The following is a 17,743-nucleotide window of genomic DNA, read 5'->3' as shown; positions in this document are numbered from 1 at the left end:
TCCTATCCATATAGATTAGGATCTATTCATCTTTTGAGTACAAGTTATTGGTCCACCAACTTTGCATTGTACCTTCTTTATGTACGCACTCCTTCAGTTAATAACTTAATTTCAAAGATCAACTGGATATAGGGACAGCAGGATGATCTAGCAACCACTGCATTACGGGAATGCAGAAGTCTCTTGGAACATCTGCGTACAGTATTATGGGTAATGTAGTCTCTGCTACACCCCTTTGTTCATAGGATTATTGTTAATGCAACTCCTGTTGGAACACTTGTACCTGTTGGATGGGGCTTTGGGCCTGGAACAAGATTCTCCTCCCCAAGAGCTCAGCAAAGATGCAGCCCACAGACCAGATATCAATGGAGCTTGTGTAGTGTCTACTTCCCATTAGGATCTCTGGAGCTCGGTAATACTGCGTCACCACCTCTTGGGTCATGTGCTGAGACTCGTCCGGCTCCTCCACTCGGGCCAATCCAAAATCACAGATCTGAGGGAAGAGAAGCAGACTGGGAGCATTGTAGAGCAGCAAAATGCATAATGTAGGGGCTGAAAGTGCTGGTGGACAGAGGGATGTAGGTTTCTTCGTTGATCCAAGTAGCCAGCCAAAGTTTACCTTTAAAACGCAGTTACTGTTGACTAGGAGATTTCCGGGCTTGATGTCTCGATGAAGAACACCTGCCGAGTGTAGATACTTCAACCCTGGTAAGACAGAGGCAGCAGTTCAGACCAATCTTCCAGCTCTACCTACACCATTATTCTCACTGTGTGAACTGCGGCCTCAAACCACCTACACCATTAATCTCACTGTGTGAACTGCAGCCTTCAAATCATGCAGCTGTCATGCTTGCAAATTTAGCTTCCAGTCTAACTGCTGCCATCAGCTTTACCCTCCTGCTTAATATTTTCAGTCCAGGAACCTTGCAACCAAGTGATTTAAGTTTGCACAGCTCAGTGTAATATGGCAAAGTGCCACCTGCAATAGCACAGTTGATTAACAAGCCTATCCCAAAAGAAAACCAGTAACTTACCTCGAAGGATCTGATAGAGAAAGACCTTGATGTGGTCAGAGCTAAGAGGCTGTGGAGACACGATGACCTTGTGAAGGTCACTTTGCATCAACTCTGTGATAACATATCTGAGCAGAGATGGCAGGTCAAGGGTAACCAAAAAGTCATGCAAAAAAAGAAGAGCGGGGAAAGGGAGGCAAGATGCCAAGGATTGAGGGAACTGGATCTCTCAATGAAAGATCTGGCTGATGTATATGTACTAACACAAGCAGCGCAGTGCTGAACTAGCTCTGCATTTCTCTGGTTGAAAACCTCTATTTTTAGCTGCCCACATTTGGGGATAATTATGCCAGAAGGAATTGCCGCAAATCCTGGATTAGCTACTGCTAGGTATTGCTGGGTTTTATTTGCACTGTCATTAAAGAAATTTGAATAGCAGAGTGCAGCCACATGATTGATCTGTCTGTTGTTCATTCCATTCTCTGTTTTGAAACATACATTCAAATTTCACACACTTGCATTCTCCGAGTGGAGAGAGGAAGAGGATGTGGGAGAAAAGTAAAGGATACATTTCTTCAAAGCAGTCAATCTGGGGAGGCTGCAGGATATCCAAAGCTGACAGCACCTGTGGAAACAGAAAAAAGATGGGGGAAACGTCCACTGCAGATTTCTTGATAGTAACACCAAGAGACTGCTCTTAACACCACCTGGAAGTGACACCATAGTTCTACTGTATAGCGAAGAGAGGGAGCAAAGTACAAACAAAAGTCCAAAAAGCAAAACAAAAAGTACCAGAAGCCTTCAAAAAAAAGGGGACATAAAACCTTTAATCATGTGTGTTGGTGAAACAATCCTTAAATGGACCTGACACGGTCTGTGTTTCGACACACAGTACCTGCGTCAGGGGTCACAAAGTATAGTAGAGAACATGCGGCAGTGTTGTAAAACTCAATACAATTGTTGAACGCAGTATGCTGCAATGTGGTGTTGTTCCTTCGCACAAGATTAGGCAGAGATACTCTGATAAACAAACGCGCTCCTTCAATCATGGAGTCAGTAGCTTTTCGGACCATAGTTCTACTGTCATCTCTACCCGTGGGCTGCTTCCAGCAGCAGTAACATGCTTGCCCCTCTTTTGACTTTTACTTATTTCCATTCAAATTTCTTATTGGATCAATTTTAAAACATACAAAGCAATTATCAGCATTGAGATACAGATCCATAAGTTTCAAAAGAGAATCCTCACCCTCAACTTTTCAAAATGATTTGGGGTGCTGAAATCTTTTTTTTTTTTTACGGGTGGTGCATTCCCCCTGCCCCCCCTTCATTCATATCCAGCAATTCTCCTCTCTCCCCTCCCCTCATCCATGTCCAGCGAATTCTCCTCTCTCCCCTACCCTCCCCTCATCCATGTCCAGCGAATTCTTCTCTGTCCCCTGCCCTCCCTTTCCTCCATCCATCCATGTCCAACAAGTCTCATCTCTCCCTTGCCCTCTCTTCCATATCCAGCGATTTCTCCTCTCTCCCCTCCCCTCCATGTCCAGTAACTCACCCCAAACACCACCTGCCCCTTTTCAGCCCCCCACCCTCTCCTCCAAGTTCCAGAAATGAGGGCACCTCTTCAATGCTGCGTTCGGCACCTAACCCTTACCGTTCAGTGAATCCAGACTGCCCCAATTTGACTGCCCCTATCGGACCGACCGTTCACTTGTCTATTAGATTGTAAGCTCTTTGAGCAGGGACTGTCTCTCTTTGTTAAATTGTACAGCGCTGCGTAACCCTAGTAGCGCTCTAGAAATGTTAAGTAGTAGTAGTAGTAGTAGTAGTAGGGCGGGACCAGAGCTGCGAGAGAAGGGAAGGCTGAAGCACCGAGTCTGCTCACCTTTCACTGCTGCCGGGACACAAGGTAAGATGAGTTTTAAATTCGGGGCGGCAGGAAGGTGAGGACGAAGGACTGTTGAGGGAGAAGAGGGCAGGCGAGTTAAAATATTGGGGGTGCTCAAGCACTCACAGCACCCACGGAGTCGGCGCCTATGCTCACCCCTTATTTCTTCTTACTACACTTCCACATCTGGAGATGTTATGGTGGTTGTAGAGCACTCTTCCAGCCTTTTGATATATCTCCCTCCCAATCTTCCTTTAGTAGAGGAATCAGCTCATTGAGGAAAGGAAGCAGATCATTGGCACAGCCTACCTAGGTAGTAAATGTGTCATATAAGTACTTGCTCCCCTCCCCCCTTAAAGTTAACCCATTTGTCAAAGAGTTCCCAGATCTTCTCAAACAATTCAAGAGTATCCCTCCTTCAAAACAAACTTTCTGTGGTCATTGCACCACATTGATCACTCATGATAAGAGTGTCTCCACCATGCTATAGTTATCTTCATGCGAGCTGCTACCTGCATAATTGTCACAAACATAGCTATCCCTAATTCTATTTCCAGTTCCACACTATGCAACATAAAATGTCCCCTTAAACTGCAAACTTTATCTATTCAAATCCCCCTATATACTTCTGCTCCTCATCCCATTACCTATATACCTTTAGGGAATGTCCACCATATAGGGTAAATTTTCCTCTTGCACACACTCCCTGCAACACTCTCCAGTCACCCCTGAAAATATTCTATTCTGTCTAGAATAACCATTTTTCAGCAAGTTGAGGGTCATGTACAATAATATAACATCTTATAACCATTTTCAGCAAGTTGGTAAAGATAAATAATTTATCTATTTCAGAGCAAATGTCACCCCATTCCTTATGTTCTAACCTCAAGCCCTAATCAGTGATGCTTTGAAGACTGTTTGGGAGAATAACATCTTATATAGTTTTGAAATAAGTCCTTTCACATCTCTGGCTCCAGCTCAAATTAGTTTTCTCTTTAATCAGTTTAGTTTATTGAGCATTTGCTTAACCACTTTTTCACAAAATCATAGTGGTGTACAATTTAAGGAGAAAGAGGAAAAGAACTACAAAATCAAACAGAAAAGAATAAGGTGAAAAGAAAATGAAAGAAGGTTATACACATAAAGGGAACACCAACCACAAAATACTACATCACAGTGCAAAAATGAGCTCAGACCGTACCCTCCCAGTCTTCATAAAGAAGAGCCAGAGTTGCACATAGCCAAAAGGATCCCCCTCTTGCTAACTCGAATTCCTCCTTCAGTTCCTCGAAGCTTAGAAGCAATGCACTGGATCATCAATTTAGGTGCCAAGAACACGTGTAAATGCTCATATCAGTACAGTATATATGCATTACAGAGACATCAAGGGTGGTCCATCCGAAAGCTGGAGGTTTACCTCTGCAGTGCTGCAGACTGAGGTTTTTCTCACAGGCCCCAGCCAGGTCTAAAACCAGTTCTGGCAGAACTATATTCCAAAAACTGACATTTTTGTTTTGTTACATTTGTACCCCGCACTTTCCCACTCATGGCAGGCTCAATGCGGCTTACATGGGGCAATGGAGGGTTAAGTGACCTGCCCAGAGTCACAAAGAGCTGCCTGTGCCTGAAGTGGGACTCAAACTCAGTTCCTCAGGACCAAAGTCCACCACCCTAACCACTAGGCCACTCCTCCACTATTCTAATAAGTAGAAAATGCATTTCTGTTTTCTACTTTTGTCGTCTGGTCATTATTTTCCTAATGGTGTTGGTGCCAGTCTCTGGTTTCTGCTTTCCTCTGTCTTCTCTTAACTATCTTGTCAGAGTCTCCTTGTCCATTTGGAACTTCTTTTATCTCCATGTCCACCATCCGTCTCCTCTTTGTATCCCTATCTATCCTACCCAGCATCACCCCTGTGTCCTTGCCCCTATCTTCCTACCATAATGAGCATCTCTGTGTCCCCATTCTTGCCCTACACAACATAACTCTTCTGTGCCCCTATGCCCCCCCCCCCCTAACCAAGTGCCGGCATCTCTCCCTCTCTCTTCCTTCCCTCCTGTCTTCCCCCTTCCAAAGCCAGCATCTCCCTCTCTTTTTCCTCTACCCCCTCCCTCTCCCAGGTGTCCAGCAGGTGGGCCTGATGTAAGAGTGCCGGCAAATATGCAAGTTTGTAGGGCCCGTGGGGGGAGGAGATAGAGGAAATGGAAGAGGAGATGCCAGACATGCCGGAGGGAACAAAGGAGAGGAGAGACAGGTGAGGCAATGTCAGACTCGTACGGAGACCACCAGGGAGTAGGAAGGAAGCCAATGTGTGAAACTGGGCCCCTTAACCATGTACTCTACAGTCACTTGATCTAATACCTCACTGATCTTCTTATGGTCAAGTAGGTGTTATTAAGCCTCCATTGGCCACCCTGACCTGTCTAACTTGGCTTCAGAACAGTAGAGACCAGAGCCTGATCAAACCACAATATTACATCTATCCAGGAGGACTCAAACAGGTCTACAAACTTGGAAGTTAAGAGCATATCTTGCGTGACTTGAGAAAAAACATATAATCCAGTAGTTCCCAAATCTGGTCCTAGAGGCAACCAGCCAGTCAGGGTTTCAGGATATCCACAATGAATATTCATGACAGAGATTTGCAAACCAAGGAGGCAGTACATGCAAATTTCTCATGAATATTCATTGTGGATATCCTGAAAACCTGACTGGCTGCAGTGCCTCCAGGACCAGGTTTGGGAACTATTGGTATAATCCTTCTCCTTGCCATGCTGGTGCCTCCATGTAAAAGAGTTCATGCATTGTGCAGATTTCTTTTAATCTAGCTCTAGCTGCCTTGGAGGAAGACACTTACCCTGACAAATTATCCAATTTGAGGTGTATGGTAAGGGCAAAACCTCACTCCAGTATAATCACTCCCTCTTGGAAGCCAAAAAGATGGTCTGATAATTCCCAAAAGAAAATTGCTTGGCCCTCATTTGACACTTACACATTGGCCAAAGTGAATGTTTTCCGCCAAATACACATTTTCAGGAAGATAAATGTCTCTATTTGGTCTCTCTTACACCCCAAGACCTCTGTATTAAGGCCCTGAGCAACCAGAATTCCTTCTCTTCTCTTACCAAGCTCTTTCAGATTTAAGACATAAAAAAATATCTGGGAACCCCTTGTAGAACAGCTTATTTTCATCTTGCTTAGATGTGTTTCCTATATCAGCATAACATCAACTTAGACACTTAACTTCTTTCTCCAGCATACTTCTCTTGAGGGAGGAGTTAAACCCCTTAACATATAAGGGTAAGATTGCAAATTTGAACATGTTGTTGCATCCACCTCCACCAACCACTGCTTAATTTTGATTCCCTTTTAATCAGCAATTATATTATACTTGAGCCGTGCAGGAAGTTAGGGAAGTCTAGCAATTTCAAGTTCCACGAGACTTTCCTGACTTCCTGCACGGCACGGCTCAAGTATCTGCAGAGCCTGGTCGTGCACGGGAAGAAAAAGACTTTGAGGCAGCAAGGAAGGAGAAAATTCCGGAGCTCAGCTATAAGGTTAAACACAGGGGTGGGGGAATGCGTTAAAAAAATAGTGGCGTTAAAATGAACATGGCGTGATAAATAAATGCGTTAAATTGCCCACCCCAAATTTTAACCGTTCAAATTTGTTTATTGGAGACTGCTCTCATTATCCCTATTTCTTCAGCTTATAGTGCTCTTAAGTTCATAGCTCAGCTTTATTTGATACAGTTAGTGCACTAATTGCTGGTCCAGCTGTTTCCTCTAAGCTACACCTTATAGCTAAGCTCCGGATTTTCCTCCTTCCTCGCTGCCTCAAAGTCTGTGTCTTCCTCTGCATGGTCAGGCTCTGCAAATACTTGAGCCCGGCTGTGCAGGGGAAGACAAAGACTTTGAGGCAGCAAGGAAGGAGAAAAATCCGGAGCTCAGCTATAAGGTTAAACACAGGGGTGGGGGAATGCATTTAAAAAAAAAAGTTGTGGCGTTAAAATGAACATGGCGTGATAAATAAATGCCTTTATTCACCCTCTGCCACTTGAGTATATTTCTTAATGAGTTTGCCGACAGCAATGTTGAACTCTTCAGAAACCTTTGACACCTGCCTCTCTGAGCACTATTGCTGCTTCTTTTGGTGTTGTCAACCTGAAAGGGGAACCATTGATCATAAAGTTGAGGCTCACAAGGAAAAGCCAGCAATATTTTAGTTTCACCTCTAGAAACTTGTACTGGCTCTTGAATGTAGCAGGGGCTGGGTCAGCAAAGACCTCCTGAAACTGTATGATCCTTCTACAGAACAGTGTCGTCTTCCTGACTGCTGCCGAGATCTTTTCTGTCACCAGGTACTGGTGATAAGATACGATGTTCCTCAGGAGGCCTCCCTTTGGCTTTCTCAATGTGCGGTGGGCCCTTTCAATCTCTATTTCTCAAATCAGAGTCTCTTCCCCCTCCCCCAAGAAGCCAGAATGACTCTGCTCAGTTGCTTTACCACCTCCACACAGTCTGCATAATTGGCTGACTCTGGGATACCTCTCCACTGAAGATTACTATGCCAAGCCCTGGTCTCTAAATCAGTTTATTTTGTAGCTCACGATTAGCCTGCTAACTGTGCCAATTTGTTCTTGCAGTCCCCCTGCTACCTTGTTCCTCCAGTTCTTCCCAACCTCCTTGAGTATTTTACCAACATGGCTGATGTCTTCATGTATCACTCATCAAAGCAGTAAACTCACCTTTAAATACAGAAGTCCTTCTTTAGGTCAGAAACAAACCCTGCATTTCCAAGTGAGTGATCTCAGTGCTCAGAGCCTGTGTTGCACCTTGTTCTCCTCCACATGGCTCACTTCTCTTGCCTCTGCTATTTTGCCAGCTGTTTTCTGCTACCTCATCGGGCCTAGGTAACCATATGCTTGCAGATCGATGGTTCTTCCGGCATTTATGCTTGATGCACTCAGCTCTTCCCACCACCTCTGGATAAATGGGGGAGCACTGTTTCACAGATTTAGAACGTGAGGCTCCAATTATTCACTCCAATCAGCCAAAAGCTCTAACAGATTGCAGCCATCACTCCAAGTGACATCACGTTTAAACTGTGATGGTGGAGGTATTAGGAAATTAGGAATCAAGGCAAAACATCATTTAGAGGAATAAACCTCCTTAGCAAGATAGAAGACTTTGAGGAAGCATAATGCTGATACGTGGAACTACATTAAAGAATATGAAATTGTAATCCCCATGAGGTTGTGGAAAGGAAAGAAGCAGAATGGGGCTAAACAGAGCCCAGGTGAATCCACTAGCAATAATGATTACGGTGGCAAGAAACTATTTCGTTGAACAATTAAGGAACCAGGGAAAGAATTCAGACACAAGCCATGACAAGCTGGCGAGTGGGTAACTTCTCAGACTGGAAAAGAAAGCAGGGAAACTGATCCAGAAGTTATGCTCCCTGATATGAATGAGGTAGAGAAAAAACAGGTTTTTTTGAAGCTGAAAGCATTAAGTATTAGCAGTGAGAGAAATATGGATTTTTCCTACTGGTGGGGTGGAATGGTGCTGCTCTGAAGGCATAAAGGGTATGATACATACCTGTAGCAGTTGTTCTCCGAGGACAGCAGGCTGATTGTTCTCACGACTGGGGTGACGTCCGCGGCAGCCCCCACCAACCGGAAATAAGCTTCGCGGGACGGTCGGCACGCAGGGCACGCCCACCGCGCATGCGCGGCCGTCTTCCCGCCCGTGCGCGACCGCTCCCGCCAGTTGAATGACTAGCAAAAAATATGAAACACACAACTCCAAAGGGGAGGAGGGAGGGAAGGTGAGAACAATCAGCCTGCTGTCCTCGGAGAACAACTGCTACAGGTATGTATCATACCCTTTCTCCGAGGACAAGCAGGCTGCTTGTTCTCACGACTGGGGTATCCCTAGCTCTCAGGCTCACTCAAAACAAGAACCCAGGTCAATTGAACCTCGCAACGGCGAGGGTATAACAGAAATTGACCTACGAAGAACAACTAACTGAGAGTGCAGCCTGACCAGAATAAATTCGGGTCCTGGAGGGTGGAGTTGGATTTACACCCCAAACAGATTCTGCAGCACCGACTGCCCGAACCGACTGTCGCGTCGGGTATCCTGCTGGAGGCAGTAATGAGATGTGAATGTGTGGACAGATGACCACGTCGCAGCCTTGCAGATCTCTTCAATAGTGGCTGACTTCAAGTGGGCCACTGACGCTGCCATGGCTCTGACACTATGAGCCGTGACATGACCCTCAAGAGTCAGCCCAGCCTGGGCGTAAGTGAAGGAAATGCAATCTGCTAGCCAATTAGAGATGGTGCGTTTCCCGACAGCGACCCCTAGCCTGTTAGGGTCGAAAGAAACAAACAATTGGGCGGACTGTCTGTTGGGCTGTGTCCGCTCCAAGTAGAAGGCCAATGCTCTCTTGCAGTCCAATGTGTGCAACTGACGTTCAGCAGGGCGGGTATGCGGCCTGGGGAAGAATGTTGGCAAGACATTGACTGGTTAAGATGGAACTCCGACACCACCTTCGGCAGGAACTTTGGGTGGGTGCGGAGCACTACTCTGTTGTGATGAAATTTGGTATATGGAGCATGAGCTACTAGGGCTTGAAGCTCACTGACCCTACGAGCTGAAGTAACTGCCACCAAGAAAATGACCTTCCAGGTCAAGTACTTCAGATGGCAGGTATTCAGTGGCTCAAAAGGAGGTTTCATCAGCTGGGTGAGGACGACGTTGAGATCCCATGACACAGCAGGAGGCTTGATAGGGGGCTTTGACAAAAGCAAGCCTCTCATGAATCGAACGACTAAAGGCTCTCCAGAGATGGCTTTGCCTTCCACACGATAATGGTAAGCACTAATCGCACTAAGGTGATTCCTTACTGAGTTGGTCTTGAGGCCAGACTCTGATAAGTGCAGAAGGTATTCAAGCAGGTTCTGTGCAGGGCAAGAACGAGGTTCTAGGGCCATGCTCTCACACCACACGACAAACCTCCTCCACTTGAAAAAGTAACTCTTTTTAGTGGAATCCTTCCTAGAGGCAAGCAAGACCCGGGAGACACCCTCAGACAGACCCAACGCAGTGAAGTCTACGCCCTCAACATCCAGGCCGTGAGAGCCAGAGACTGAAGGTTGGGGTGCAGCAACGCTCCGTCGTTCTGCGAAATGAGAGTCGGAAAACACTCCAATCTCCACGGTTTTTCGGAGGACAACTCCAGAAGAAGAGGGAACCAGATCTGACGGGGCCAAAAGGGCGCGATCAGAATCATGGTGCCGCGGTCTTGCTTGAGCTTCAGTAAGGTCTTCCCCACCAAAGGTATGGGAGGATAAGCATACAGGAGGCCGGTCCCCCAATGGAGGAGAAAGGCATCCGACGCTAGCCTGCCGTGTGCCTGAAGTCTGGAACAGAACAGAGGCAGCTTGTGGTTGGTCTGAGAGGCGAAAAGGTCCACCGAGGGGGTGCCCCACGCTCGGAAGATCTTGCGTACCACTCTGGCATGGAGCGACCACTCGTGCGGTTGCATGACTCTGCTCAGTCTGTCGGCCAGACTGTTGTTTACGCCTGCCAGGTACGTGGCTTGGAGGAGCATGCCGAACCGACACGCCCAACGCCACATCCCGACGGCCTCCTGGCACAGGGGGCGAGATCCGGTGCCCCCCTGCTTGTTGACGTAATACATTGCAACCTGATTGTCTGTCCGAATTTGGATAATTTGACAGGACAGCCGATCTCTGAAAGCCTTCAGTGCGTTCCAGATCGCTCGGAGCTCCAGGAGGTTGATCTGCAGATCCTTTTCCTGGAGGGACCACAGACCCTGAGTGTGGAGCCCATCGACATGGGCTCCCCACCCCAGGCGAGATGCATCCGTCGTCAGCACTTTCGTGGGCTGCGGAATTTGGAATGGGCGTCCCAGGGTCAAATTGGTCCGGATGGTCCACCAGAGCAGTGAAGTGCGGCAACTGGTGGAGAGGCGGATGACATCTTCTAGATTCCCGGTGGCTTGGAACCACTGGGAAGCTAGGGTCCATTGAGCAGATCTCATGTGAAGACGAGCCATGGGAGTCACATGAACTGTGGAGGCCATATGACCCAGAAGTCTCAACATCTGCCGAGCTGTGATCTGCTGAGACGCTCTGGTCTGCGAAGCCAGGGTCAAGAGATTGGTGGCCCTCGCTTCGGGAAGGTAGGCCTGAGCTGTCTGGGAATTCAGCAGCGCTCCTATGAATTCCAGAGACTGAGTTGGCTGGAGATGGGACTTTGGGTAATTTATCACAAACCCCAGCAGCTCCAGAAGTTGAATAGTGCACTGCATGGACCGGAGGGCTCCTGCCTCCGAGGTGTTCTTGACCAGCCAATCGTCGAGATATGGGAACACGTGCACTCCCAGCTTGCGTAGATAGGCCGCTACCACCACGAGGCACTTGGTAAACACTCGTGGGGCAGAGGCGAGCCCAAAGGGCAGCACACAATACTGAAAGTGGCGTGCGCCCAGACGGAATCTGAGATACTGTCTGTGAGCTGGCAGTATCGGTATGTGAGTATATGCGTCCTTTAAATCCAGGGAACATAGCCAATCGTTTTTCTGAATCATTGGCAGAAGGGTGCCCAAGGAAAGCATCCTGAACTTTTCTTTGACCAGGAATTTGTTCAGGCCTCTCAGGTCTAGGATGGGACGCATCCCCCCTGTTTTCTTTCCACAAGGAAGTACCTGGAATAGAATCCCTGCCCTTCCTGCCCGGGTGGTACGGGCTCGACCGCATTGGCGCTGAGAAGGGCGGAGAGTTCCTCTGCAAGTACCTGCTTGTGATGGGAGCTGAAAGACTGAGCTCCCGGAGGACAATTTGGAGGCAGGGAGGCCAAATTCAGGGCGTATCCGCACCGCACTATTTGGAGAACCCACTGATCGGAGGTTATGAGAGGCCACCTTTGGTGAAAAAATTTTAACCTCCCTCCGACCGGCAGATCGTCCGGTACGGACACTTGTAGGGCGGCTATGTTCCCGTGGATCCAGTCAAAAGCCCGTCCCCGGCTTTTGCTGTGGAGGCGCAGGGGGCTGCTTAGGCGCACGCTGTTGACGAGAACGAGCGCGCTGGGGCTGTCCCTGTGCCTGACGAGGCCTTCGGGCCGGCTGGTTGTACCTACGCTTTGCAAAAGAATAGGGTGCAGCCTGCCGTGCCCGGGAAAAACGCCCACCCGTGGGGGCGGGTGCTGAAGGCGCCCGGTGGGAGAGCTTGTCGAGAGCGGTTTCCCGCTGATGCAGTTGGTCCACCATCTGCTCGACCTTCTCACCGAAAATGTTATCCCCCCGGCAAGGGACGTCAGCCAGTCTCTGCTGGGTGCGGTTGTCCAGGTCAGAGGCACGCAGCCATGAGAGCCTGCGCATCACTATACCTTGGGCCGCAGCACGAGATGCCACGTCACAGGTGTCAAAAATCCCCCTGGACAGGAACTTTCTGCACGCCTTCAGCTGCCTGACCACCTCCTGATAAGGCCTGGACTGCTCCGGCGGGAGCTTATCGACCAGGTCCGCCAGCTGTTGCACATTGGTCCGCATGTGGATGCTCATATAGAGCAGGTAAGATTGGATGCGGGTCACGAGCATGGAGGATTGGTAGGCCTTCCTCCCAAATGAGTCCAGAGTGCGAGACTCCCGCCCCGGGGGCGCCGAGGCGGTATCCCTCGAACTCTGTGCCCTCTTGAGAGCAGAATCCACGACCGCTGAGTCATGGGGCAACTGGGGCCGCATGAGCTCTGGGTCAGAGTGGATCCTGTACTGGGACTCTGCTTTCTTGGGAATGGTGGGATTAGTTAGTGGTCGCACCCAGTTCCGGAGCAGCGTCTCCTTCAGGACATTGTGCAGCGGTACCGTGGAGGACTCTCTAGGTGGTGATGGATAGTCGAGGACCTCGAGCATCTCGGCCCTCGGCTCTTCCACAGAGACCACGGGAAAGGGAATGCTTATAGACATATCCCGCACAAAGGAGGCAAAGGAGAGACTCTCAGGAGGTGAGAGCTTCCTCTCCGGTGACGGCGTGGGGTCCGAGGGAAGGCCCGTAGACTCCTCTGAGGAGAAATATCTCGGGTCCTCCTCTTCCCCCCACGAGTCCTCATCCTCGGTATCGGACATTAGCTCATGTAGCTGCGTCCGGTACCGGGCCCGGCTCGACGTCGAGGCACCGAGGTCTCGGTGTCGTCGAGCGGTGGACTCCCGCGCCGGCGGGGACGGAGCTCCCTCCATCGACGTCGACGGGGACTCCACCTGCGTGGCTGTCGAGACCGGCACCGCAAGCGGCGGCGGTGTCGACTGCCCCGGCGCCGGGCTAGAGCTCGCCGGCGCCACAGTCATCGCACAGCCTGGCGCATCAGCCCTTCCAGGATCCCCGGAAGGATGGCTCTGAGGCACTCGTCCAGGCCCGCTGCCGGGAAAGGCGGTGGGGCCGGTAAGGGTGTCGGTGCCGGAAGCTGCTGGGGGCCAGGAGACGGCACCGAGGTGCCGGAACCCCGACGTGTCGGTACCTCCACCACCGACGGAGATCTCTCCTCTCTGCGATGACGCTTCGGCGTCGACTCCTCTTCAGGGTGCACCGAGGGCTCCCGGTGACGGCGCTTTTTGTCTTTTTTCCGGTGCACGTCACCGGTGCCGGAGGGCATGGAGGAGGAGGAGGTCGATCCCCCTCGGTCTCGGGGTACCGGGTCCGACAGGGTTCGGTCCCGTGGCTCACGAGTTGAGGGAGTGACCGGGGCCGACTGCCCACGCGGTCTCTCTACCCCACTCTCGCCGGCGGACCGGCGGGCCGACGGGACCTGTTCTCCTGGGGTCGCTGCCATCGGTGCCGATGTCTCGGGCATCGATACCGGTACCGAAGAACCGGCCTTCGCTACCGATGCCGTCCGAGGTCGACGTCGAGGGGCCGGCGCAAGTTCCAAAAGACGGTCCCGCAGAACTTGCCTCGCAACCTGAGTCCGTTTCCGGAGACCGAGACACAAAACGCACGACTTGAGATTGTGCTCCGGCCCGAGGCACTGGAGGCACCAAGCGTGGGTGTCGGTCTGCGAGATCGGCCGGCCGCAGCGACCACACTTTTTAAATCCACTCGGGACCTTCGAGGACATCGACGGAAAAATCGCGTCGGCGAAGTCAAAGTCGGCAATGGTGGCTAAAATCACACCACGAAAATTGTAACCGACCGAGCGGCCACTAGGCCGCAACGAGGCGTCCCCGCTAGAAAGCGAGGGAAAAGAAGGAGCGCGTGCTCCACACGCGCAAAATTCTTTTTTTTTTTTTTTTTTTTTTTAATAAAAGAAGAAGAAGAAGAGGCCGAACAGGCCAAAAGCGACGATCCGCGTAAACGCGGTCGAAAAAATCCGGCGGCTGAAACGAGAGAGAGGGGAAAACACAACTCTCTCAGTCGCGGAAAAAAGTAACTGGCGGGAGCGGTCGCGCACGGGCGGGGAAGACGGCCGCGCATGCGCGGTGGGCGTGCCCTGCGTGCCGACCGTCCCGCGAAGCTTATTTCCGGTTGGTGGGGGCTGCCGCGGACGTCACCCCAGTCGTGAGAACAAGCAGCCTGCTTGTCCTCGGAGAAAGTACAAACCTCCCTCTTTCTCTGACCCCCAAAAGTGTGAAGAAATATTGGGGCAGAGATGAGCTAGGCTTAAACCTTCCTCACAAACTTCAAGCTTGTTTAAAGCATCTGTGTGTTTTCTGTTTTTTGCTGCATTACACAGAAGTGTGAATCAGCTAAGTCTGTTTAGAAGTAGCTAATTTTTCTTCATGTGTGCTGCTTTGCACTAGACTAACGTCTGGACCAGCACAAGTTTGTTTAGAATCATGTATGTTGTTCCCACTTGTGCTGCACAAGAGTGGAGACTGAAACCTGTACAAGCACGCTGGCAGCCAGTTGTGCTAGACAGAAAGTTAACACCAGAACAGGATGGACAGAGCTGTCTGAAGTAGAGAGCTACACAGGAACGGGGATAGAGGGAATCCCACGGGGATGGACTCAGGTCCTGCGGGGTTCCCGCGCAACAGAACGGCAAACTGAGCTTTGCTTTCCCTCCTGGAGCCGCAAGGTGCCCTCCACGCACATACTTCAAGGCACCCTGGTGGTCTAGTGGCTTCTTCAAGACAGGAAAGATCCCCACTCTTTCCTGTCTGTCGCCGACGCTTCTTTAAAATGGCAGGAAAGAGTAGAGATCTTTCCTGCCCCGAAGAAGCCACTAGACCACTAGGGTGCCTTGAGGTATGTGATGGGAGGGCAAACAGGGTTGGAAGGGGAGGTGGATGGATGCAGTCATTTGTGCATACATGGGTGGGAGGGAAAAAAGATGGTAAGTAGGTTAGATTAAGAAAAGAGACAGTATGAGGCTACCTAGCCCATTCTATGGGTTGAAGTCAGTAGACGGAGATTGCCACCACACTGGTTCACCCACAACAATAGCAAAAGATTATGAGAAATAACGGACTACCAATGCTTGGCCCATCTGTAAAAAGTCTAAAACTGTTCCAGTTGGATGGGCAGTGCTTTACAAGGTGGAGGATAAAAGACTTTTTTTTTTTTTTTTTTAACTTGACAGCTTTTTAATTTATTTGAAAGCTTCCCATATGTAGACATAAATATCATGAAATAAAAACTGAATATCACTAAAACAGCTTCAAAAATTATATTGTAGCTGCTAGTGTACTTTTTCAAAGAGAGGACGATGGATGCCTGGAATGCCTTTCCAAGGGAAGCAGTGACGTCAAAAACAGTGATGGAATGCAAAAAGGCATGGGATAAACACAGAGATACCCTATATGGTTTGAAGATGAAATTAAAGTATACAGTGTTTCCACTTACTTTAAAGAAAAAGAAAAAAAAAAAAGAGGAACAGAGAGAGATAAACTGCATCAGATGACAGTTATAACCTCAAAGACAAAGTGGGAGTAACCTTCCTGGGCAAACTTGATGGGCCATACTGGTCTTCATCTGCCATCATTTACTATGCTAGTATTATTTTGTGCTAGCAAGATATGATATCATCTCTTCTCTCATATCATTACAGAAGGGAAGCAATATCACCACTCTGTCGTCATCTTTACAAGATCCTTGTGCCCTACATTGCCCCAGGTACAAACAGATTGTGAGCCCTCCAGAGACAGGAAAATACCTGCTGTACCTGATTGCAACTCACCTTGAGCTACTACCGAAAAAAGCGTGAGCTTCCCTAATACAGTGGAGAATTACCCCCCGGGAGTCAAGGGGCCACTGGATGATCAGTTTCCAGGAAGGAAGGCAAAAAGACCAAACTAGCCAAGAACTCCTTTAGCTAGGGTTTTTCATTGGGTGATTACAGCTTCTGGCTTGTTAACCAACTATCATGGGTTTAAAGCTTTCTCTGCTTTTAAGAACATAAATACTTATGTCCATGAAATTAATTTCCTGACTTGCTGAGGGTGATCATATTCTGCACCATTGTTATTTGAAAATTTGGCACAGTACAGCTGAAGGCACTACACGATATTTTGTTGAAAACCAAATAAATATTAAAATTACACAATTCCAGATTTGTAAGTCCTATTGTTGCCATCACAAAATCATGGTTTAAAGAATCTCACAACTAGCATATAGACATACCAGGTTACAGCCAAGGAAAACACACAAAAAAAAGGCAAGAATAGTACTTTATTGGAAAAAAAAAATAAAGCAACTGAAATCAAGGAAAATGGAGAAAGGAGGTGGTGAATTAACTACACTGAACCATCTATAGATATCCAGCACAGCAGAACAGCCCCTATACAAGTAATTGGTGAGGCCCCAATTGGGAGTATTGTATCCAGTTTTGGAGGCTGTAATTTGATAAGGATATAAAAAGAGTTGAAGCAGTTCAGAGAAAAGCGATGAAAATGGTATGTGGTTGACATAGCGAGATGTACGAGGACAGACTTGGTGACCTGAACACGTATAGCATGGAGGAAAGGAGAAATCGTGGTGATTACAGACGTTCAAATATTTGAAAATGTATAAATCTGCAGACATTTTCCAGAGACGGGAAGGTGGTAGAACTAAAGGACACAAATTGAGGTTGAAAGAGGGCCAACTCAGGAATAATGTCAGGAAGTATTTCTTCACTGAGAGGGTGGTGGGTACCTGGAATGCTCTCCCACTGGAAGTGGTACAGATGAAAACGGTAATGCGTGGATCAACACAAAAGAAATCCTGATTGGAAGGAATGGATCCAAAAAAGCTTAGCGGAGATTAGGTAACACCACCACTAATTGGAAAGCACACCAGTAACTGGGCAAGACTTCTAAGGTCTGTGCCCTGACTGTGGCTGAATAGATTTGGATGAGCTGGAGTGGAGCTTTTCAGGGGCTTTGACAACTTTAGAAATTTAGAACAAGGACAGTGCCAGGCAGACTTCTGTGGTCTAAGCCCTGAAAATGGCAAGATCAGGTATACATATGAAGTATAACATCATAAACTCATTACATATGGTATCTTATTGGGCAGACTGGATGGACAGTACAGGTCTTTATCTGCCATCATCTACTATATTAGTCAATACAGGAAGAATTCTACGAATGGTGCACCAAAATTAGATGCTGGGAAGAGCCGTACTAAGCTAGTATTCTGTAAAGAGCATGCACCTTTTGCAGAATACAAGTTTAGCAAGGATCTCATGCCTAGCTTTGATGCACTAGCATTTACATGCACAAAACAGCAATGATGAGTCAGTAGCTATTTCTTAAAACCCTTTAATAAATCCGAAACAACCTTATAGCGAGTGGATATACTAAGTCCAAAATACTTTTTCCCTCAGTCCATTAGCCCAA

General features: G+C 48.4%; 1 protein-coding gene across 1 annotated transcript in view; it reads right to left on the bottom strand.

Annotated features, from left to right (window-relative positions):
• The window catches only part of LOC115474059 (serine/threonine-protein kinase NLK2-like), an 80,771-nt gene that overhangs the window by 49,512 nt on the left and 13,516 nt on the right, over positions 1-17,743 (bottom strand). Inside the window, exons 3-6 of the mRNA XM_030209358.1 lie at positions 1,583-1,638; positions 1,035-1,141; positions 620-705; positions 284-493 (exon numbers count right to left, since the gene is read on the bottom strand). Coding sequence (XP_030065218.1) covers positions 284-493; positions 620-705; positions 1,035-1,141; positions 1,583-1,638 — 459 coding nt within the window. The remainder of the gene's footprint in view (positions 1-283; positions 494-619; positions 706-1,034; positions 1,142-1,582; positions 1,639-17,743) is intronic.

The sequence above is a fragment of the Microcaecilia unicolor genome, chromosome 7, assembly GCF_901765095.1.
Source record: "Microcaecilia unicolor chromosome 7, aMicUni1.1, whole genome shotgun sequence".
In the NCBI taxonomy this organism is placed as follows: Eukaryota; Metazoa; Chordata; class Amphibia; order Gymnophiona; family Siphonopidae; genus Microcaecilia; species Microcaecilia unicolor.
The sequence above is the reverse complement of the archived record's forward strand: the minus strand, read 5'-3'. Positions and strand labels throughout refer to the sequence as shown.